A 24,730-nucleotide genomic window follows, 5' to 3' on the forward strand; every position below is an offset into this window, starting at 1 on the left:
CAGTGCATAAAACACACTCTTTTCCTTATTTGCAAATTGGTGTTAGAATTTGTCTTTTCTTCAAACTGCTCTGTTTAACAATGCCATAAGTAAAACTCTAAAAGTAAATGAAGAATTGGCTTCAGCCATGGAAACTCTGCAGAATAGCCTTTCTGTTGAGAACAAGAAGGATGACCATTCTCCCACCATTTACAAGTTTGGAAAGTTCATTAAATAATAGACAGGAAAGCTGAGAGGGTGACGGGTAAGGAGGGAGCTGACACAGCTCGGGAGGCCGGACTTGAACCTCCGCAGGGAAGGCATTTAACTGGAAGACTGCTGCTCAAGTGCATAAGTACACTTCCATAGGGTTCCAATCTACAGATTCTTCATAGTGTACAGTATATAAGTCGAGATTTCCATTTCCTTACATCAGCCTTCACTGGTATTTGCAGATTGGGGAGCAGCGCAAAGAGGCTGAAATTGAATTAGTTTCCATATATTGTCCTCTCCTCCTCTTTCTCCAGCTAAGCCCTGTGGTCTATCCACTGTTTGCCTTATGGGGGAGAAAAGTGAGGGGGGCTTAAGCTGTGAAGGCTGGAGCTTACGCTGTCTACCATCTTACTGGTCACACACAAACACACTCACATACTAACTCTCTCTCTCACTCACCCACTAAGACACACACACACACACACCGTTGCCTCGGGGATTACAGCCAGGCAAGCCCCGTTTGCATTTACACACTCAGATGCAAACACAATCACACAGGCAGTACACACATATTATAGATGCACTTTTGAGCTCATGCTAATATCTTCCTTCACTCACACTATCAAATTTCAGCACACACACACTTTGCCGTAACTTAAGGAAAGAAATGTTTAAGCCCCCGCTATTTTACGCTTAAGTCTATGGAGGAGAAGGATTGAACTGACTTGGGTGTGTGTGTGTGTGTGTGTGTGTGTGTGTGTGTGTGTATATACAGATTTATATGGTAATGTGTGGTTGTCTCTGTGTACACAGATGTATGTGTCCCTGTGTAGTGTACTATAGTGTGTGTGTGTGTGTGTGTGTGTGTGTGTGTGTGTGTGTGTCTCGTGTGTTGTGTGTACATGGTGCCAAAGCATGTAATCATGTATCTATGAGCCAGTGAATGACAATAATGTTTCTGTTCCACATAGAGGTGGCTTTAGTAACAATAGGCCCCATGTGTGTTTATGAAGCTTTGATATAAATGGTCCATTTGTTCTATCGTTCTTCTTTCTCTTTCTCACTCGCCCTCGTCTCCTCCTCTTTTTCTTTCTCGTCCACCATCATCTCAGCCCTGTAGTTCCTAATAACAGCGTGCTGTAAGTGTGCCCGTGGGACTCAATAACACCAAGCTATGTAAGCGTGTAGTAGATGTCCCTGTTATTGCTGGCTGTAAGGTTTTTGTTTATAGAAGTGAGACATTGCATTTTCTTATTTTTCTTATTAGTTCCATTGTGTGTGTGTGTGTGTGTGTGTGTGTGTGTGTGTGTGTGTGTGTGTGTGTGTGTGTGTCTGTCTGGATATGACAAGTATTTCTCCAGAGGCAGCATCACATCCACTGTGCGTTTGCCTCATAGTAGCACCGATATAGCCCGTGGACAGGTGTAAAATGCTCTGCATTGCTATAATGACTCAGAGGCTCCTCTCTCTCTCTCTGTCTCTCTCTCTCTCTCTCTCTCTCTCTCTCTCTCTCTCTCTATTGTTATCTCATATTATTTTCTTCACACTTCACTGTCTTGCTCTGTTCCTCTTTCCTCATCTTCCTCCTCCTCCTCATCTCTCTCAGGTGTGAATGGAGCTGTCCTGTAGGTTATGTGGGTGTTGATGTGTGTTGGGGACCAGATTTGGGAGTGTTTAATAGTTAAAGCACCCTGCTGTGGGTTCTATAGCTCTGCCTCACTCTGATAAAGCTTAGCTGAGGGAGATGCCCACTTCCTGTCCATGAGAAGTCTTTATTTCTTTACCATCGTTTTGGTCCAGTACCATCACTGCTGCTGGACTACTTTCAATAGTTTCTCCTTAACATTTTTGGATTGATTTTATGTTCTCATGACTTTTCAGACATCATATTACCTGGACAAACTACTGCACTATAATGTACTGCTACCAAGCTAAACCGTACTAATTTATCCTCACAATATAAAAAGTAGATGATATTGACTTTGTTTTAGAATACATTGCCCCACTCGTGGGTCACTTTGGCCTTGTTAGCGCTTCTTTAGGTGTGTTTTGGTCCATACTGTATTGAGTCTTCACACAATCTTGTCAAATTATAGATGCTTTGAAAGTGCTAAGTCCCCTGATTGTCTGTGCATATCACTGCAACAGCTGCTCACATAATTAGTTCAGATTGGTTATAAAGTTTAAAGAGTTATCTTTCAAAGGAGACCAGAGGTCTGACTGTAATCAAAAAGGTTGAAGAACAGCAGCCTTTTTATTTTGAAATGCATCGTTTTCAGACTCACAAAAATGGAGGTGTCTGCTAACAGGTTAAGAGCTTGTTCCGTGCTTTTAACTAAGCTTGTTTACTACGGACTAACAGAAAGGACAGCTAAGCACACTATGCTGCTACTATGGAACTTTGCTGGAACACAGATGAATAAGTATAGATGCAAAAATGATGAACACATTTTAAAATGCCAGCAGCTGATAATAGCCTACTGCCAGTATCCAAGAGACAGCGTCTTGCCACAATGATGTTGGAAAGCCCACAGAAACGGTTTTGCGGTGCAAATGAGCGAGCCAAGATCATTCACTGCTAGAAATGTCAACAGCATGTGTGACTAATGCCATATTGGCGACATTCAGTGGGGTTCAAAAGTCTGAGACCACTTCCTTTATTTTTAAACCCACTGAATGAAAGTTACACATAATTCCACTCTTTTGATTTGAAAATGTCTCTCGAGTCAATATCCAGCTGGTAATCACAAAAGCCCTCTGGTGTTTTTTCTCATATCTTACATTTATCTGACTTGGTGGTTCATAATATGAAAAGTTCTGCAATGCATAAAACCACAGTGGTGTAAAGTCAGTCAAAGCCCACCATGTAACAAAATATTCAGTGTATCTGTTTAGTAAGATACTGTAGTTTCAGCTTTTTGAAAAGGCAGAAAGAAGAAGCAGCATGTAATAGTACTAGAATGCCAGGGGCTCTTTTTGCTGTAGGGCATGCTCTTCATTTGAGATTTCTTCCTCACTGATGAGGCTTCAAGAAAGCTTTATTTTTTTAAGCTTTGCTGGCAGTTGCCTTTTTCTTATGATCTCTGAAGAACTGTGCATGTAGCTACTTCAACTTAAAATAACTTTTCTTTTTTTTTGTGCTGTTTTATTTAATATGTTTGTACTGAGGTTGCAAGTATGCTATCTAACGATCACTAAGCTAATATTAACCACACACCCAAGCATAACACACACGCAACAGCTGTATGAATGAATGTGAAAACAACGTTCACGTTATCTATGACTAAGCTTATTTTATTGTAACAGGTGAATACAAGAGACAGCTACAGGTCTCTCTTCAGATTCAGGAAACGTGTGAAGAGAGAGAAGATTCTTTTCTCATCATAATGTGTTATAAGATTCACTCTCATAACAATTAAACTTTACAGTCAAAGAAATTGTTAACATGTAAAATATGCTAAACTTTGTAGCCACATTTGTAATAATAGCACGTGTGTTATATGGGTTTTTCACATAACTCATGTTAATTCGAGTTCAATAAAAGATGAATTAAAAACTAGTATTTGTTCATATTATAATTAATATAATGTATGTAACTTAAAATATCACTTTAACCATCAAAATGCCATCACTTGAGAATTTTTTAGTTTTTTAGTTTAAACAGTTAACTTTAAAATTAGCAGTGTAATAACATTATGTGTTTAATTTGCTGTCAAACATAAAACTTCAAATTACAAACTTTCTTTTTGGAAGGTCACCGGCTCTCTCATTTTTCTACATCTGTATATGTGAGAGATAATGCCGCTGCTAATCCCTTGCAAGGTCAGTGCTTGTATTGGATGATTATCCCCCACTGTTTATTCATACTTCCTGCTGATGTCATTTCCTCCTACTGGCTCTGACCTTTGACCTGTCATTTACCTCCTGTCGTTGCCATGGTTTACTCCACCTTGGTGGCCGCTGTCCAAGAGAAGATCCCCATCTTTATCTCTGTAGGATTCCCCTCCTGACAGGAAGGTTACTGAAGTATCTAAATGCAAAATCTGTTTTAAAGGTCACTTTTCATTTGGATTCTTAATATCATCTTTCATGTTCTTTTCTCACCCCTCACTTTTCATTGGCTCCTCGTGTCAGTTTCTTTGACTTCTTCAGGTCCATGCTTTTTTTCATTTCTCTGTCCAGATGATTCCTGCTGTTTTGCGGTTGTTTGACAAAAGTGCCGTACATGAGTTAATTGACGGGGAATGGGCATAGTACGCAATGCATTGGCCGTGTTCATATGGCTTAGCTTGTGACAGCTCTGGCAAAGAGCCACAGTGTCAGACACAGGGTGCTGGCTATCCTCCCCTCATCATTCCATCAGTGGCACTGATAAAGCAGAGGAAAACCCCTGCCATACCACTTGCTCTGCATGTTTTTGTGTGCATGTACATGATTATATGATAAAAGGCATGTATAAATGGCTGCTCTTTAAACATAAAAGGCGGCGGGGAGCTGCGGTCTTGGCACAACTGTGATTTACTGCGACACAGCATATGTGCTTCATCCAGCATGCATGTGTTTTGTAAAATATGTTAGATCTGTGTGGGACTGTGTGATTGGCAGGGATGTTGATGCCCCCACCTTGAAGCCATAATTCTCCTTTGTCAAAGACGTAGAACAGGTTTTCCTAAAATCCATATCTTCCTCATGACTTAAATAATTGATATTGTTATTTTGAGTTATTTTGAAAGCTCTTGTAAAAAATTGCATCCAGGGTTAGATTTTGCACATTTTGTGGCCTACATAAAGGCTACTGATTTTGAGGCGAAAATAAAAGTGAAATTGGTTAAAGTTGGAACAACTATTTTTTTGTGGAAAATATCTCAAGGCACATACATTCCTTATAGATTAAATTAATATTGTTTTCAATTAATTGCTCAAAACAAATCCAAGGGACCTTTCGAAATGACTTAAGGCTACCAGTTGAGTAGCACTGGCTTATGAGTTCAGGTTAATGAATGAAAAAAGGTGAAAAGTGATTAATTAAATTCCTGGGGGTCATATAAAATAGATGATTAACTATGTGAATTCATTCAAAGTTAATTGAAATTTGAAAATACTCTATCAGAATGAAATATTGCCTCTAGATGTAGAATATGCCACCTTTCAACACGCCAACTGTACTTGAAAGAATCTGTATTAACAAGTTGTCCAGTTTCTGACTGATCAAGGCCTTTCTGCATTGATGTGAAAATTAATATCAAACAGTACTAGTTCAGTTATTAAGGCCTGGAGCTTAAAGATAGTGATGCCACCTTTGTTAGTCAAAAAAACCCCACCTAGTCAAATAGTCGAATGGTTACTGAACAGATGTGAAAGAAGAAATCCTGTGACACTGCAGTGGCTGCATGTCACGACCTCCGTCAACCACTCTGCTTCACTGTAGTATCACATTCCTCCCACACCTTAGTCCCCCACCTTGGTCTTCTTGTTCGGTGCTCAAAGTCCGTCCACGCCTTGCCACCTCTTTACATATTGTAATCTTTTCTTTTCCCTCTCCTCCTCCCATCCTCTCTCCTTCTGTTATCGGTCTGTCCTGTAAAGCTTCATTTACAGAGCAGCCCTAATCAGATGTGTAACAGTGGAGGGCAGTTTGTGAGAGCAGTGTGTGGCCCAATAGATAGCAAGGCTTAGCAGAAGGGGAGCGCATTGTAAGCCCTCAATTATATGCCTTACACCCAGATGGAGGAAAGAGACACTCGGGAGGCCTGTTTGTGTTTTTGCTCATTTATCTGCGTGTCATTTTTGAGTGTGTTTGGTTGTGCGCGTATGGCTTCATATGCTTATTCTTAGTGTTTGCTGCAAAAAGTGAACAGAGTGAAAGAAAGGACTAAGGAGTGAGTAAGTATGTATTTTTAAAAGTACCGTATCTTAACTTGTAAGAAGGCTATACTGTAATTCATTAACAACAAATCTCATAGTTTTCCTGTACAAGACACATCTACGTCTGTGGGTCACTTTGTCACTTTGGATCTTGTGTGAACATTTTGGGTGTTTGTGCGTATGCATGTTACAGGTGTGAGCATTTTAGGACTGGGAAGAACCAGTGATTATTAGCTGAGAGCAGCTGCCTTATCTAAGATAAACCGGTAGTTTGGCCTTTCTCATCCTTGTCTCTGTGCTCGTAAGAAACACACACACTGATTTAATGAAGAAAGAAAAAAAAAAAGCACTCAAAAACTCTAAACAAACACTTGAAAAAAAAACTAGTTGTACATGTGTGGGTCCATTGTGAATCAAAGACCAAAACTCTTTGTTAAAACATCTTATTTTTGCATTTATTTAGCACAGGCAGTAATCCATGAAGTCTCAACTGACAGACATCCATCATGTAATGTAGCCAAAGAAGAACTGATTAGCTTAGACGAAATTAATTACAAAGCATTTCTAAACTTCCCCATTGGGTGATTTCACACTTTCAACTTAAGACCTCTTTAGAGATGTCTGTGAACGTTTCTAATGCTGTTTTGTGTGTATGCTTGTGCATGTCTGGCAGTGATTGTTGTGTTGTTGTCCTCTCTCTGTACTTATTCTGTTTGCTGAACTCCGGTCTGTGTCACAGAAGAGATTGAAGTCTTATAAAAAGCAGAGCGATTCTTACTAATTTCTTTTATCACTACCACTTATCATTTTCTAGAAATCACAGGTGAGTTCAAGAGCAGTCTCAAATGGGTGTTCATGAGCACTGTGGAAAAAGTGAGATATAATTAATAAAACACAAGTAGTTTGAAGTAAGTTCAGCAATACAGTGAAGCCACAACTTCAATATACAATAATATAATATAATAATACCTAAAGTACCTGTAAGTGGAATTTCACTAAAACCTTCATCTACACATTTTAATGTGGAGAGCGTAACAGTGGGTATGTAGATCAACCCTTTTCCATTCTACTTTCAAGGCCATTCAAAGCTTATGGTGAAGCTCTGTGGCATTGGGCCCACAGAGACGGCAGAATAGAATCAGATGAAGCATGAAAAGGTGAGCTTGGGAGAGCAAACAGTGAATTGTGTTTGAACATTTCTGCTGCTGGAGTTCACTGCTTCAAGGCTGCCTACCTCTGCAGATGGAATATTCATCTGCTGTATTGTCCCGTAGAGGCGTGTAACCTTTAGCGAAAAATCACAGTCAAATTCGACCTTGCTTTTCTGTTTCGTTACTGTGCAGCCTCCAGTGCAAACAGCAAAGCTTCATTTGATGCTACTAATATTATAGTGTTTCATGTTGACCTGTATGAGCCGACCATTCTCTTACTGCCAGTTATTACTAATATGCAACATCTCGTCAATGATAGAGTTTGTTATGTCTGAACTTAATACGGTCAACTCAAAGGCCTCTGCCGCACAAGACCCAAAGCTCTGAGATGATGTTGCCATTCAGCACTAAGCATGGATCATTATCTGCCTGCCTCATTATCTGCCCATACTGACCACTGGTGGGTAAATAAAGTGATTAAGTATGGTCAAAGCTGCCAACAGGAGGCAAACCAACTGCCCTCAATATTGTACACATTTACTGCTCATCTTTACTCACCTGTTTTCTCTAAAGGATAAGCAGTGAGATACCAGCTCAAAAGACTAAACGAAGATTTCTTATGGTGTTGGTCACCCACCAGATGTCACCCTCATGTGCATTTAATTTGCTGTGTTTGCAGTAAATTACAAAGCACCATTCATTAGCAAAAACACCAAACTGCCGTACATGAAATAGCTAATGATGTCAACATAAGAAATGCAGTTTTAATTCATCTGATGTATCATCCAGAGACACCAGAAGATGAAGTGAGAGACCACAAGTGGCCAGTTACAGCGCATCCGTTCACCAGTACATAGATTATTAATATTCACCAGGCCGCACTGATGTTCTTCATCTGTCACTGCACACTACTGTCAACACAACTATTTAAAATAATAAATAGCACAGTAGTTGACTGTCAAATGACTGTACAAAGAGAAATGCATGCTTGATGTAATTTGTTTGTCTTCTGTACAGTCAGTCCTAAGATGTAACATTCATATTAAAATGATGTGAAGTGATGCTGATGTAAAGGCATGACAGTTTAACAACATAGCACTGAAAAAAAATTGTAGGAACTTTCATACAAACAGTTAATGCTACCCAACCGTCTACGCACCAGATTTGCGTACTGACCGTGTGATTCACGTGGCAGTCAGTAAAATGTGTCATTTTGTGTTTGACTGACTGTTTTGATACAGAAAGGTCTTCTTTAGTCTTGGTTTAGTTAACCCTTCAAAATGATCTGCCTAAATAGCACACTGTATCGCACAAAGACAGCCTTTCAGGCCCTCGGCGTGGCAGGAAACCAGCTGTTACAAGGTCAACATTACCTTTATTACTTCTTATTAGTCTATATTATACCTCATGGGAGATTTTACATAAACACACACCCACACAGATGCACAGGCTTCTACAGCGATATGCTCACCGAAATGGCAATAGGGATCCTGCCTCATGCCAAAAGGCAGACCCTGGGGAGCTCAGGTAAACATTAGCTCTGTGTTTTTCTGTTTATTGTTTGGTCATAGGCTGTGACATTGTTGATTGTTTTTTTTTTTTCCAATCTGCAGTCTCGACACAGTTTATGGGATGGAAAGTGTAGCTGTTGTATGAAAACAGTGTGGTGTGTTTTGCAGCTGTAACATTACATGTGCAGTCACACGCAAGCGCAGATGAGCCACAGCAGTGTATTTCTAGCACTAATGACAATGAAACTGCGCTTCTTAGCTGTAATTGTGGATGTGTGTTTTCCTGTTTTGTCTCCAAAGATTATGTTTGTGAGACCCAGGGGCCCACCGATTGTTTTGAGTGGCTCTCCACTCTGTATGACTGCACTGTGCCGCAGGTGCTCAACAAAGCAGCCCCATTGGAATGCAGCAAACGCGTCTCCACAGTGGCATAAGACGCATTTTTATCAACACCTATTTCTCCACTCCTCTGAGTACAATCAGAGGTATCTGAGTGGTCTTGGCTTCTGGCTAATACAATGGGTGTAGACATGCATACTCACAAATACACGGACGCACACGGGCTTTCTTTCTTCTACAGCCTTCAACGTAGCCAGAGAAAAGGCATTATGTCGTATTGGAGTCGAGTGAAGCCGGCTGTATCGTGTATAGAGAAAATACATTGAAAGTGGGTTGTGCTCATGCCTCTGTGGCTAAGTCAGAATGGTTGTGATGGAGTTTTCAGTGTCTGCCTCCATTTTTCACCACTGTTCAGTCAATTATAGCAGGCCTACGTAGACAACATCCATTAATATCAGTCCTGGCTGTTTGCAGAGAGAAGACTCCCAGTACATGCATCAATAAAGTAGAATTAGGGGAAATAGGGGCAGAAATATGAAATGCTCAATAGAATATGGCATTTGCATTGACAGTCAAACCATGAAATGCATCTCTTTCTCGCTCTCACTCCTACTCCCCCTCTCATGTTTTTTACTCTTTCTTCCCACTTATTATTCACAGGCAGTAGTCCACTGCTAAGTGCAGGTGAAAAAAGCCATTAAGTCACTGGCTGGGAGGCTTGTATGTGTGTGTGTGTGTGTGAGGGAGTGACAGGAAGACAGATTGCTGCCCATTCTGAAACATGACATTCTAATCGGTGTGCATGTTAATTAAGAGATTTTATTGAAATGTTTCTTGTGGCCGGAGAAATTGGAGGCTTAATGAATGGAATGTTCATGTTATGTGCATGCAAAGAGTGTGCGTGCGCGTGTGTGTGTGTGTGTGTGTGTGTGTGTGTGTATGTGTATGTGTATGTGTGTGTGTGCAGTGAAGTGCTTGGCAATAAGGAAAAAACCTTTAAGGGCTTACTTTTCATGTTATTCATATTTGTTGTTCATATCAATATATCCTTGTATATTTTTTCCCACTCTTACAGACTTATTTCCGTTAATAGTTTCCTTCAAATGGTGAGATCAAGAGTCGTTTAGTATCTGAGCGAGCTCTGCATTTGGTTTCATTTGGCTCACTCTGCTTTTTTTTTTTCTTTTTCTTTTTCTTAAATCCCAGCAGGGACTTGGTGGTGACACTTGTGAACAGGCTTCCCTGACATTTGGAAAATATATTAAATATCCACCATATGCTCTGAGTAGAGGCAGCATTGCAAGTTCCTGTGTGTGTGTGTTTGTGTGTGTGTGTATGAACGTGCATGTCGTTTGGGTGTTTGTACGTGTGTGTGTGTGTGTGTGCGTGTGTCTGTGTGTGTGACAGAAACACATACGCTGAAACGACTCAGATGATTCAGTGTTGGGAGTATCCAAAGTCAAGTTTTAATGAACATTTCCCTACAGCTCTCAAATTTTTTTCTGTCTTCAGAGCTCAGATCCATAAAAAGCTTGTAGAAATTCATAAAACGTATATGACAGTCTAACGTGGCTTTTATGTAACAGCAGGGGTGAAAGGTTATGGTTTAAAACGCTTGCATGCAGCTGTGTGTATGATATAAAGCAAAACCCACTACAATAGCAACGATTTTAAAGTCACATCACTTCTGTCAGAGCAGCAGGGGCTTACTTGTAAAATTATCAACTGACCTGACATCTCAGTTTGATTTCACAAACGCTTTGCCCTCTAATGAGGCTCTGTATCTTTTTTCAACTCATCCCACTCATTTCAACAAATCTAGTCTACTCCTACATGTGTGTTCAGATAAAACATGAGGTAAATTTTAGAGGTGGTGAGCTGCACACAGAGTGATTGGACAAACATGAGTGGGCGCAAGCAGGTGTGAGTGAAAAAATGAATTTGTTTCATAGACATACAGGGACGAGACGAAAAAGCAGAGGAACTGGAGGAAATCCTTGTGAGTTGCGAGATCAGTCAAAGGGCTGAACTCCAACACAAACACACACGATGGTAAATGGACTTTTCTAGTCTTATCGACCACACAAAGCGTTTTACAATGGAAGCCACAGTCACCCATTCTCACACGCAAGTTCATACAGTACTTTTCCTACACATATAGTGCTTTTCTACCATACATGTACATGCACATTTTTACACCAATTACCAGGGATAATTTGGGGTTCAGTATCTTTCCCAAGGATACTTCGAAAAGTGGACTGGAGGAGCCGGGAATTGAACCGCTGACTGGTGATTGGTGGACGACCCACAGCCCACCTCATAATGCCCCATATGTGCAGTTGGTGCATCAGTTTGAAGCTAACTTCAGCTAACATCTTCACAGACTGCACAATTATCTTGTGGTTGTATTGAACGCACCTTAAGAATGGCCACCAACTAACTTAGCGGTGGATGATAATTGCATTCATACGATGCCTGGAAAATAAGATCATGCTCTACCCAAGCTAGACACCTATATTTCAGCCTTACTTACCCATTGTCATCTTAAAATAACAAAATTTCTCCCTGTAGCCTCAGGTCCACAGAATGTATTTTTCTGGCTTGGTTGACCTTCAGAAGTCACAAAAGAGTGTATTCTAACGCTCCCGGCACCATTTGCCCTCTGCCCTTGCCTCCAGTGTGAGAACCACAGTGGAGTCGGCTACTACTAGTTGCCTCGATCAATCCTTAAATATCAAGGACATTTTTCTCAGATGAACTGTGTTAAAGGTGCAGTGCCTTACATGGGACAGTTTCTCAAGGCTTGTACCTGGAGAGGGACTGGTAGGCACATCAAGGACCATCCCCCACTGAGTTAATCTAAGACGGGCAAATGAAACATTACCTACAGAGAGGTTTCAGTGGTTCCTGGAGGAGAGAGGACTTGATTCCATTGGATCTGTGCTCTCTTTTGTGCTGCATTTATTAAAGAGAAGTCTGTCACATTCCACTATCAATTGCCATGTGCCAGAAATCTGTTCTAATATGGGGTTTCGGGAGAGATTGGTTTTCAACCACCCTCTGCTGAGGCATTTCCTACAGGGAGTGAGGTGCCAACATCCAATGATAAGTGGAGTTGCTGCTAGTTCTTGACACCCTTTCAAACGAGCTGTTGAAGCTGTTGGGCAGTGTCTTTTTTAGCTTTTATCAATTCTTTCAAAATGACTGCAGCCACCCTGAAATACCTTTAAGGACCAATGAGTTTTCGTAGGAACCTGCTGTCTCTGTTGTGCAACTACTTCATGACATTTAAGGTTAAAGTCAACTTAAAAAGAGGTGCCACACTGTCAACTTCCCTTTTCTTTATATAAATTAACTTTTACTTTTGAAGAACTGGCCAATTGCAGTACAAAGTGAGGAGTTTTAGAAAGAACAAAAAAGGGTGTTCCTTGTGAAAGTGTATTATCTGGCCATTGAATCTAGCTGGTAGGTTTTTGTTCATAGGTTTTTCTAGTTGCATATTTTGCCCTGGTCAGAACGCTGGCTAGACGGACTGGCAAAAGTTGACGCATTTTACCCAGAACCTGTGAGCACCATCTGTGGGTGTGAGATGTGTGTCGTGGTGGAGACCTGCAATGTTGGTGTGTTACATGTATGTCTTACACAACAATCACAAGTGGGATGATCCTCGACCTTTTAATAACAAAGCTTTCATAGGGTTGATTAGGACCACAGTGGTTGCCAGAGCATGTGAATGCAAGTTTTAAGTTAATTGGTGTACTGTGTAATAGATGTGTTGCTAATCCTATAGACCCATGTTCACTGGCTACACGTCTACTCAGAGCTATGGTTATAGGCCAATGGTTATAATTTTTCTGATGAAAAATTATGAATGTATTTCTTTTTTCATTTACAAGTGAATAGTACAATATGTTTTAACTGAATAATTTTTTGTGTTTTTTGCAAGATGTTAAGATTTGCTAGGTATGACTGATCTGGTGTTGTTTTATATAAGAGATTATGAGACATGTACTTTTATCCTGTCCCGGTATGTCTGATTTTTATTACTGAACAACTGGTTGATTGCTAATGTGTGGTTAATGGTATGTTATGGTGAATAAATATATTAATGTAATCATAAATGCATGTTACAAATGGCTGCCCTGGCCTTGGACAAGATATTATAGCCCCTACCACGTTGTATAGAAACACCTGCTAAATTACGTCCACAGATCTTACAGCCTAACTCTCTTACCAAACATCTGAGCTAATGTATTTTGCAATTATCAGCATCCCAATCAAAAATTATTCAACATTTTGTCACTCCAAAGGCTCTTTTGTGGACAGCGCATCAGCCAGGTTACGTGGCTGCAGGAGGACATGGAGGATGATGACTGACAGACCAGGGACAGGGTGACAAACAAGCTCTACCCTCAGCTCTGACTATTGATTTCAGCTCAGAGGTCTCTGCCTGATATGGCAGCAGTCAGGGTCGGCCAGCCACCTAAGCTAGAGCTAGCAGGCTATTAGCCTGGAAAGGGAGATGTGGGAGAAGACAATATTATCGTCATGGCCAGTGAGAATCAGGGGTATAATACGTGCACTGCAAGTTTATGATATCACTCCCATAGGAAACTGCAGAAGGCACAGAGGAATCTCACTGTGTTGCACCTGGAATTTTAACTGACTGCTATTTTGTGTCCTCGGGCAACTTTCATTTAGTTATTGAACTTCTTTCAGAGCATTTCATACTGAAAGAAAATGTAATTGTACTGCTTGAATTCAGCTTGGGTTGCTTAAAAATCATGATGATGAAGCATTTTTCATCATCAGTTTACAATAATGTGATCTGACATGAAAAGCTTACAGGGCTGGAATTTGGTCCATGACTGTCTCCCACATTTTCCTGCTCGATTAACTTCACATGCCGGGAAGAACAGCTGTATGTGGTTACCTAGACGGCAGTTGTTTTTCTGGATGTGATTTACTCTTTCTTTCCATCGCTTGTATTTGCATTTTTAATACAGGTTTCATGAAATGTGTGAGCTAAGTGCCAAGGGGTAGAGTGTTAAAACCAGAGGGGTTTGCTGGCCCTCTCTATGATAAGGCCTCTTTCGTTTTTCCTGGCCAACCAGGTACTTTATGTAGCTTGCAGTTACTACCTTAGCATGGCGATAAAACTTTGCCTCCGCTAGCTACAACAAACAAACGGTTTGTTTAATGGGGTGTAAACCCTATACCAATGTGGTGGTGATTTATACCTCACAGCAAAACCATGAATGTAAAACACTGAGGCTTTATTTTGTGTTTTGGCTCTTGTCAGGAATGAGATTTTTACAACAAATTTAAAAAATACATATTTATACATGTGCATAAGATGCTTGCATGCATCCATGACAGTGCCGTCTCGCTCGATTTGGTTCTTCCTTTCGCCCCTTATGACTAATGGTGAGTGAGTTCCAATGTAAACATGGGGAGGCCAGGTTGTGCAGACACACCGATCTGGCCTGTTATGTCAATCAGCCTCAGGTCTGTATCAGCCTCAGTCACGCTAGCTGTTTGCAGCCTATAGTGGATGGGATTACAGGAGTTACTTTCCTCTACCTGGCAAGACACCTCGCTCTATACAGCATCAAAGACAACACTGGTGCCCCTAGCATTTTCATCTGTTTTGTAGAACTCATTACAGTGCTTCGTGTTTTTTAACATGCGGCCCTCTCATTACCTCCAGTTTGCTGCTACTGCTTTGATCTGTGACAATGTACCGTTACAGCTCTGTGCTGCTGCTGCTGCTGCTGCTGCTGCTGCATATTTTGGAAATAGGCATATTAGAGTCTAAAGTACATCTGTAGTTTTGATTAAGGTGGATATGGTTGAAATGTCCTCCAGTCAAAGCCAGGCCAACCCCTTAGTCACCTTGTTAGTGAGTGGATGCTCAGTGCACTGCATGGCTGGATTTTCTTATGTGAAGTCAGTTGATCTGTTGTGTCTTAAACTCCTCAGAAATGCTGCTGAATAAACCCTGAACTCAAGCTATAGTGCAGACAGCAGTCTTTTATGGAAGTGACCAGTGGGCTGATGAGATGCAATTGAATTGCATATCTGAAACACTGATGGTAGCGTTATTTTATGGAAGCTGTTTTTACTGTGCCTTGGAGCTCTGCCAGGTTGGTGTCTTAGTGTAGGGAGTTACAGTCCTCTGGACTCAAGTTATACGTCCTTGTTCAAAGGAGTAGGAGGGGTCAGCTTTTTATGTACTTTAATGATAAACGGATGAAAAAAAAGAGAAATAAAGTGAATTCCTATACTCTTTGAAATATGGGGTTGTTTGTGGTGCACAAAGTCCAATTTAATCAAAAGTGGTTGTATTTTACATTAAAAGCTGACATGGATCGGCTGGTTTTTAAACAAATTAGATGCCGGGCTCATCTGAAATGTGTGCTGGACAGTCTAGGAAATGTGCTTTACGCTGATATAAGCATCTACTGCATAAATTAATGGGCCTTGAATGTTTCCCTCCACTAGTAAATGAATTACCACTTAGGCGTAGCTTTGTCATACAGGCTACACAGGCTGTATGAAAGAAATAGATTGAAAATTTGCTTAAAAGGAAAACCCTTATTTTCATAGTTGCTTTAAGTTATGTAATTGAAAACCCTGTAAGAATAATGAGTAATATTAATCTTATTAAAATCTGAGAAATAACGTGTGTATACTGTAAAATACTTGTCTAAACAAAATATGGGATAATTTGTAAGTGCAGCTTTTCATCAGTGGTGGTAGTTGACCTTCGTTTAACACATGAATGATGACAGGCTTTGGGTCAATGAGGGTTAAATGATATGTATACTGAGGCCATCCCTTTGACCATACACTCCACTTCTCTGATTGCACACTCATTTTTTCTCCCTATATGTTCCTTTGTCCCTGGTGGGATAATATGCAATCACCTCTTACATTATGACACAGATCTCAATAGAGAAAGGGATGTCACACTTAAATACCCACATGAATGGGCTTACATACAGCTACGCACCGTTTCTGTGCCATAATCAGAGAATAAGAGGACAGCAACAGAAAGCAGATGAGTTGAGAGAGAAAAAAAACAGTGGGTTGAACCTGAGAATGGTCTCTGAAGAAAAGTGCCAAAATGACAACCTGCAATGTCGACAAAAATAAGTGCTAGAAAAATCATGACATTGAGACGATGGTTTTTCAGTTGCTATGATGTGGAAGAGGAGGGAAAGAAACTAAAGTTGGCCTGACTGTAGACAGCAGCATTGTGGAGGTTTAAAATAAGCAGAGGCTGGGCTCGGAGGCTTTACTATGACAAGTTACAGTAGCAGCACAGCGCCAGGGCCTCATGCTTTTACGATGGAGTCACAGTTTTCTATGAGCCAGTCCATTTTTCACAGGGACGAATTGCTTCTGACAATCCAATGCCTAGGCCAACATTTCGCAAAATGTAAAAGGTCTGGCGCAAATGAGGTCTGACCTTATCAATAGCTGGGACCCATCCATCTAAAGGCAGACCCCCTGTCGCCTCGTGCAACAAGGCTGCTTACCTTCTCTCCCCCTCCCTTCACAGCTGCCTTCCATCTCTGAATTGCTCTCTCGCTGCTCTAAGGTTCACTGTGCCTATGCACATTTTTCTCTGTATTTGTGGGCAAATAGCCCTTTCTATCTTGGACTGTGAATTGGTCTCCATCTGGTTGTTTGTTTATCCATCCGTCACTTGCAATATCTCAGACACCATTCGCTAGATCTTGATTAAACATGATAGAATGATGCATGTCTCCACTTTGATCAATTGCATTGATTGCTGACAGGGATAGAGGAACTTGCCACCAGAGCATCTGAAACAACTTGTCTGCCTTTGTCAAAATGGTGGAAATGAATGCTTCTTACCAGTAACATTTCCAAATGTGCATGGATTGACGAAGCCCTGAGGAAAAGGGGAAGAGAAATGTTAAAAACCAGTTGATCGGTGAAGAAAATTTACAAATTTACAATATAAAATGTTTTTTTGATTTTTTTTTTTTGCAATTTGCTCAATCAAGACCACCCTGGCATACAGTATATGACCTGGTATCCGTCCTGCCTTTTGTCACTCATCAGGGCCTGGTTTACTACTTTCATTTCATTATTCCTTCCCTGCTTTCTTTCCCTCCACTGTTCCTTCCACCAGTCTCTTATGTCTGGTCCTGTGTGATCCAGTTTGCCATCACATCCATCATGCACAGTTAGAGTGGAACATGGCGGTACTTATACATATGTGCATGGGAGCTCACATGTACAGTAAATGCGTGTGCGTGTGTGTGTTTGTAAAATGTGCCCCTCATTCTTGATGAATTATGCATGATTGTCAGGGGACTAACAGCGATGTTATCTGGAACTCTTTGTAGCTCGAAGCACAAGCATAAAAGACATTGCCTTATAATGTCATAAATACAGTGTGCAGAAAGACACTGTAATGAACCAGGTCATTACAGACACAATATTGTTTTAGTTGAAAGGATAATGACAAAACAGGAAAGCTAGACAAGAGGGTTTAGAGTTTAGAAGCCTCTAATCAGCCTCTGAACAGTTAGTTAATGAGTAATACCAAAGTTTTTGGCCAACTGTTTAGTGAATAAAATATTATATGAACAATTTATATGACAATGAATGACACCTTTTTTTATAGTAAATAATTTCACTTTTTGTGGACAGAATTAAATGCATTGTCAGTAAGCTTAAAGGGCAAAAAGGAAAGAAGTGTTGGAAATTACAAAAAGGGGATATGAACAGAACAAAATGTAGCTTTGTACCGTTGAATAAAGATTTTTTTTTTTCAAATTCATTAAAATTAATCCTTTTTTTTTGTTGTTGTATCCACTTTAAATTTTACTTGTCGGCCTGCATTTAAGATATTGATTCCCTACATTTCCCTGGTTGCCTTTGGACAACGCCCCAAAGGATGGGTATAGGGTATAATCTTGTATTTTGTGTAACCGAGAGGAGGAGAGAGAGCTCAATATTGGATCGCCTGTACATGCTCTCTTTTCCACCACTAATAACTTATACTAGTAACTCCGATTTCTTACATTAAATCATTGTTAAAGTGGGTAAAAAAGACTGTCCACCAAATATTTTACTTCATATATCATTCTTACGAATATGATCATGATTGTGATGGAGCTGGGGTCAAGCTCAACAACTTGACCTCCAGAGGTGTTGACAGTGGAAAAGACCTTTTGTGAACTGAACCTGCATTATGTCGGTTGTAGCAGCGACTGGCTGCTGAACTGAGCTGAGCAGAACTGAGCTGGGCTTGGCTGGGACTCAGGGTCCTCCCCGAGGAAAGCCAACCTGCTCACACAGTCAGATCTGCACCAACTAGAGGAGACACTTTGGACAAGTTAAACAGTGATAAATCTGCACGTCAGTATGATTTAAACCACGGCCGCTACTTTCTGTCGACGTTGTGTCATATCGCCACCCCCGAAGGGCTCATATTGTCCGCCACGTGGCTCTTTAAGAAGCAAGGGATGATGAAAGAGTAAGAGGTAAGTGTGACAGGCTTAACTCGTGGAAGAAAAAGAACGAGTTTTGATTAATTGCTGTGGAGGTGATTGTGAAGGGAGATACCAGGGGTGAACAGGTTCTACAGAAGGTGTGTGTACGTAGCTGGTCTTGGCTGTTGGTACGCTTGTGTTTGTGTTCACTTGTGAGCAGGCGTCAGCTGCAAGAGTGCGTGTGTATAAACAACATGTGGGAGGGAGTTCAAATGAAAAGAATAAATAATAGCTATATCAGACTTTGTGCAGCCTCTGCCAAAAACATTTTCAGCATCAAGCATTGGTAGCACTACAAATCATTGAGATAAGTGATTTTAAAGAAGTGATTTTAGTCCAACCAATACGTCTTCATGTAAATAAGAGGAGTGTTGTCAAGTGTTGCAATTCCTTTGGATTCACATGAGTTTTTTTTTTTTTACTCCTGAGTTTTTATTTACATCCAATTGATGTGGAGAATTTAAAAATTGCAAGTGGCAAGATGACCATCCTTCCATCACTCATCATTCTTGTACCTTGCAGCAAGCATATAAAATGCTTACATCCACTATTAAGAGTCTCCCTTTGTTCAACAGGTCACAAACGTTTGAAAACTGTAGTTGCATAGTAGCAAACCCTGCTTAGTTATATAAGTTTAAGTGTAAATATAAAATAACAACCTTAATTCGTCCAATCTATGACACCCTTTATCCTTAGACCGTCAATTTAGATAAGGAAAAACTCCCTCGAAAAAATAAATCAAACATTACTCGAGGCTTAGCCGAAGGGAAGCAAAACGAAGTGCACCCTGCCTGCAAACTTTGTTATAGTTTGCAAAAGAAGAAACAAAGTAAATGTAACTATCCCAAGACTCTGATTATCAGGCTCTTACTGCAGCATGCTTCACATTAACACAGGATGATTCTACTCTTATGTCAGTCCATTGCACCATGAAAAATAGCAGGGGTTAATGTAGTCAAGGTAACCTGTTATCAAGCCGACTGGTACTGATCAAGGTTACTGTCTAATGAATAAAGCAAAGATGTGTCTGAGTGAATAAGCATTTGTTTCGTTGTTTGAAAATTACTTTCAGTTTTCAGTTTAACAGTTCTGCATCAAATCACAGATTTTCAACATAGTATAGTAAAAAAAAACAAAAAACTTGCATAGATAAAGTAGCATTTGTATTCAATAAAGTATTGATTTGAAATTGCCAATTGATTTAGCATCTAATTGTGGCCCCAAAAATCGAAATCAGTTTGTAAAATGTTAAATCTCAAATATTCTCATCCCTTCTCTTTAGCATGGTAGAAAAAATATTAAGAATAGCTAAAGTACAGAAATATAATACAGAAGTACAGCAAGGTGCTTGTATATTGTGCAAGATTTCAGCATATTGCAGAACTGCATAACAAAATTTTTCTCTCCTGCGTGTTGGGGCTCTGAGGCATGATGCTGCAAAATGTGAGCATACCTTTGTCTTTTTAATGTCTACAGCTTTAGTTTGATGAATGAGTCAACCTTACCTGAGCAGGCTACAGTTTCCCAATTCCCCAAACTGCCTACGTCTGTTCAACGTAACTCCAGATGGGAAAACATTGTTTTGCTAAATAATCCACCTCCCGCCCCCATATTCCAGCCAGTTACTGTGGGCCATTAGTGAACATGCTGGGTAATTGGCCATTATGTTCTATTGAGCAGCAGTTCATCCAACATTGCCAACTGGTCGAGAGTACACATTAGCTAAGCCTTTTCTTTTCTGAGCTTCAGGACTCACAAGAGTTAAGTGTAAAATGGGGAGTGTGGGAGTTGTGAGGGTTCAGGAAGGTGAGGTGAGGAAGTTTGTATTCATTAAATATAAGATTTATCTCTTTTTTTAATGTAAACAATGTTTGGAGGTTAGACCATCAAATTTAGTGGTGCATGTAGTTGTTTTACTACATATATTGCATGTTGTATTACCAGCTAAACTGTACACAAAAGCTGCTTTGGAAGTACAGGGCAGATTTCAGTATAAAAGCTTAAGATAAAAGTCTGACAGGAGCAGATGAGAAAAACTCAAAGGCCCCCCTTTTCCATCTGGTTTTAGAGGTTGTCATGTGGGTGCCCACAATTTGTCCAGATACTTTAGATTTATAGTTTCTCCAAGTTTCTCAGTGCGTTACTGTAGTTTAGTTAAGCAGATGGTTCTTTTTTCTTTGCTTCGTTTTTCTACAGGCGTGCACGCACACACACACACACACACACACACACACATACATACTTCACACATACTTCACACATACTATACAGAAGGTTGGTCTCTAAATCATTCATATACGTGGACCTTTGGCCTCTCCTCCGTTCTCCATAATAAATTAAGGGTTTGATCAGCTGCCTGGATCAATACCTTGCACACTCTCACAGCTTGTTAGCTACTTGACACCTGACCTCCAAGCATTTTCATATATTTAACATGAAGCCGTTCATTCCTGTCTGTAGGGGTCTCTTCAAGGATACAGGCCGATAATATGTGGAAAATCACACACTTTTGGAGGTTTTGGACTGTTTATTTATATACAGCTTTTGCAAAGGCTATATCTCCTGTTCAGGTTTAATACTAATAATAATAATCATAATAATGATAATATAGCTTTTTCAATCAATAAGCATGAAGTACTTTCCGGTAAAAGGGAAATAAAGTGCATACTACAATCTGCAGTGTAGGAGGCCTGTTGGAAAAATAGGTTCCTGCTGTCCAGCAACAACAGACTGCTTTGTCCCCATCTCTTGTATGAAGTGGCTATAAAATACAGTAATTGTCCCTGGGCACTCTGTCGCTTTATGAATAAGAGAATATTTCTCACAAAATAATGTGCTGTGTTGAAAGAGAAAGGGGAAAATGAGTGTGTGTGTGTGTGTGTGTGAGAGAGAGAGAAGAAATGTTAGTGTGTTCTGGGTTAATTTGGGTTTCACATTTAAAGGCATGGATTGATAATCTGTAAACAAAAGAGTAGAGCAGTGTTGTACTACACACTAAACTAAACAGGTTGTCAGATTTCATATTAGAGGGAATAAAATGACCAAAATCTCTCAAGTGAAGTGAGGATCATTTCATCTCTCGTTATAATGCATCTGATTATTTAGCGCACCCAACATAGGTATCTCAGAACTAACATAGGTTTTAAAGTCCCAGGGTTACCTTCATTTTTTTTTTTAGATAATTAAAAGTAAAATAATTTTCACATTTTTTTTTTTTTTTTAAACTTTGGCCACTTCAAATGAAGCTAGAAGGCACTGATCTGGTCATGATTACAATGCCTCTTCAGAGTACAGCACTGATACTAATATTTCTCCCCTGGTCGCCTGGGACATCCTGAATCATGCACCTGTTTTTAAAGGGAATGAAGCCAATACAACAGCAACAGCAGCACATAGATGTTTTATTTGTTGAGGACAGGGAGACAGAAAAGTACATACAAGCAACATTACTGAGCAGCCTATTCTCTATTTGTTTTTTTCTCCTTTTCCACTCAGCTTCCTCCTTTTCCTGGGGTTTTTCGAGGACATACCTTACCAGCCAGAATTAGTACCATTTCTGAAAATTGTGGTTTTCGGCAGATGTCTAAATGGCCGCCCACTGTTGGCAAGCAGGTAGAATAGCGGTGAATTGCGGGGGGTCTTAGTAGAAAAGCTTGAGCTTTCTGTGTTCACAACGCTGACTGGATTTTCTGGCTCACAGACAGAGGGAATCAGTGTGAGACACAAGCTTTTGCTAATTGAACGCAAGGCCTGACTTGCTAACGTGAATGATTGTTTCACACCCCAACTATAAATCCTTCTCTGTTTCTCCTGAGGTGCAAATGAAACTCGAGTCTTCGCCCTCAGCGATCTTCACTCTCATCTATATGAGTGTGTACTGCTTCTCCTGCTCTCCTTTGTTTTTTGTATAGAGAGAAATGAAACAGCAAGAATGTGTAAATGGAAAACACATTTATTGTCTTCTACATATACTACATTTTTAGTCCTGTATGTTATTAGATTTTTATAATTGTCTAATTTTTCTTCTTTTAAAATACTTTGCAGCCTGAAGGTAACTGTTGCCCTATACATCGAAACAATGAGTGAAAAGACGTGTATTTCTTTTTGCAGATCTCTGCAACTGATTGACAGTAAGCGGACCATGCCGACCAAACATAATTAAGACTTCATGTTTACTGTGATGAGATATCAAGCGTGGGTAGTAGGTAATTTTCAAGCTTATGGAAGATGGTTTTTTTTTTATATATATACTTGTTAAAAATAAAAGGCAGCAGATGGCTTTTCCTAAAAGTGAGATGAAGCCAACAACACTTACTGTGTGTAGCTAACCACTGAGAATAATGCAAAAGACTGGAAACTTAACAAAAGGACATAAACCAAGACAATATCACCATATATAGGTGGGGTAAAAGAAGCAGCTAGCACTAGAGGGCACTCTCTATCTCCCTACCCCTCAGACGGTTCTCTGTTACACACACACACACACACACACACACACACACACACACACACACACACACACACATACACACTCTCTCTCACACGCTCACACTCACTCATGCACACAGAGAACATGCTGAACATTCAAATATGAAAGTCAGAATGAGATGTTCTCACAGCTACTAGGAGACAATCAATTTGAATTGTATTAATCAGTGCTTGCACTCAGGCCCTCTCTAGTTCACTATTCAATTACAACTGTTACATCTCATCCCATTCTCTCTCTCTCTCTCTCTTTCTCCCCCTCTCTCTCACATTCCCCTCCTCCCTCTCTGCCCTCCACTCTCTCGCTCTGTCTGGGTCTATATCTCTGTCTCCTACTGTAGCCACTATCTATATTAATATTTCCCCATTGTTTTTTTTCCTGCAGCAGCATAGATGATAGATTTTAACCTAATGAAAAGCACTTCTGTTGAGATTGAAAAGCTCCTTAAACACGTCACAGCAAATCCTCTGTTTTTTCCTCCTCCTCCTACCCTGTTTTCTCCATCATTCTCTTCTCCTCCTCCTTATTTTCCCTCCCCCCCTCCACACACTTTTTTTCCTCCCCCTCACCCCATTTTCTTTCTTGACATTTATACTTCATCTCTTGCACCTCTTACGCATCGTGTTACCCCCAAACACTTTTTTCTGCTATCCTGTCTTACATCTGTCTCTTTTTCCTCCCCCACCTCCTTCCTATTCTAAATGGGTTGCATTACTGTAATGAGCTGGTAATTTATGGAGGAGGAGTGGAGGACTTGTATCGTTTGCCCATTGAGTGTTTGGCCTCCCCAAGCTCAACCACTCCCTCTGGAAACGCATGCGTACACTCTTAGAGCCAAGTGCAAATACACACAGACAAAAAGTAAGCATGGGCATACTGCATGCACGCTAAAACACACGCGCACACACACACACACACACACACAAACACACACACACACACACACACACACACACACACACACACACGTACTGTAAGAAGTGCACATAATAACACTCAAGACGAACACTTTTTTACCCCAGTGATGCAACAAAAGCAGGACATTAGCAACAGCTGTGCGTTCTCTGTCAGTGTACACCTTGGATGTGGTCAGCCACAGTGCTAATGTGAACTAACAGATACACACATCCCAGTACACAATCATATACTTTACATGCAAAAATGAAAAGAAAAAATTGGATGATATAAAAAAGCGAGGGTGTTGTTAACCAACCGCTGTAGCCAGCTGCACTGATTAAAACTGAGACATATCTCATTTCATATCTATCAACTCAAAAACGTGTTTAAAACCAGAGTAGATGACCCACCTGGGGGATGATTTCATTAAACAGCCATAATACTTTGTAACCCAACAAGCATTTTGTGTATAAATTGCTTGATTAAAGATATAAATTTTCTTTGAGTTTAAAAGTTAAAAAGTGAAATTCATGTGTGTGATTCCTTTATTAGATTCCACATGTGAATATATTAGAAAATGGAAATGCATCTAAACATTACCCTCAGGAGGCAAAAGAGAAACTCACCACATGTTTACTTGATTTAAAATCGAGGCTATTAACTTAGAACTGCAAAAAGCTGAAATTGGTCTGTTTAGTTTATGCTGCCACTGAGCCCTTTATTTCAGCGGGAAGAGCAGTTTTCATAAATGTT

At 40.2% G+C, this 24,730-nt stretch overlaps 1 protein-coding gene across 2 annotated transcripts in view; it reads left to right on the forward strand.

The window, feature by feature from the left end:
• Nucleotides 1–24,730, forward strand: part of fbxl17 (F-box and leucine rich repeat protein 17) — a 211,750-nt gene that overhangs the window by 156,064 nt on the left and 30,956 nt on the right. The window contains exon 10 of one of the 2 annotated variants that reach the window (XM_022757845.1): nucleotides 3,499–3,630. The exons of the other annotated variant lie outside the window; for it this stretch is intronic. Within the exon in view, the coding sequence (XP_022613566.1) occupies nucleotides 3,499–3,611 (113 nt within the window). The 3' untranslated portion in view covers nucleotides 3,612–3,630. Of the gene's footprint in view, nucleotides 1–3,498; nucleotides 3,631–24,730 lie in introns of those variants that run through there. 2 annotated transcript variants of the gene reach the window in all.

Source organism: Seriola dumerili, unplaced genomic scaffold, assembly GCF_002260705.1.
Source record: "Seriola dumerili isolate Sdu_G_001 unplaced genomic scaffold, Sdu_1.0 BDQW01000290.1, whole genome shotgun sequence".
NCBI classification, from domain to species: domain Eukaryota; kingdom Metazoa; phylum Chordata; class Actinopteri; order Carangiformes; family Carangidae; genus Seriola; species Seriola dumerili.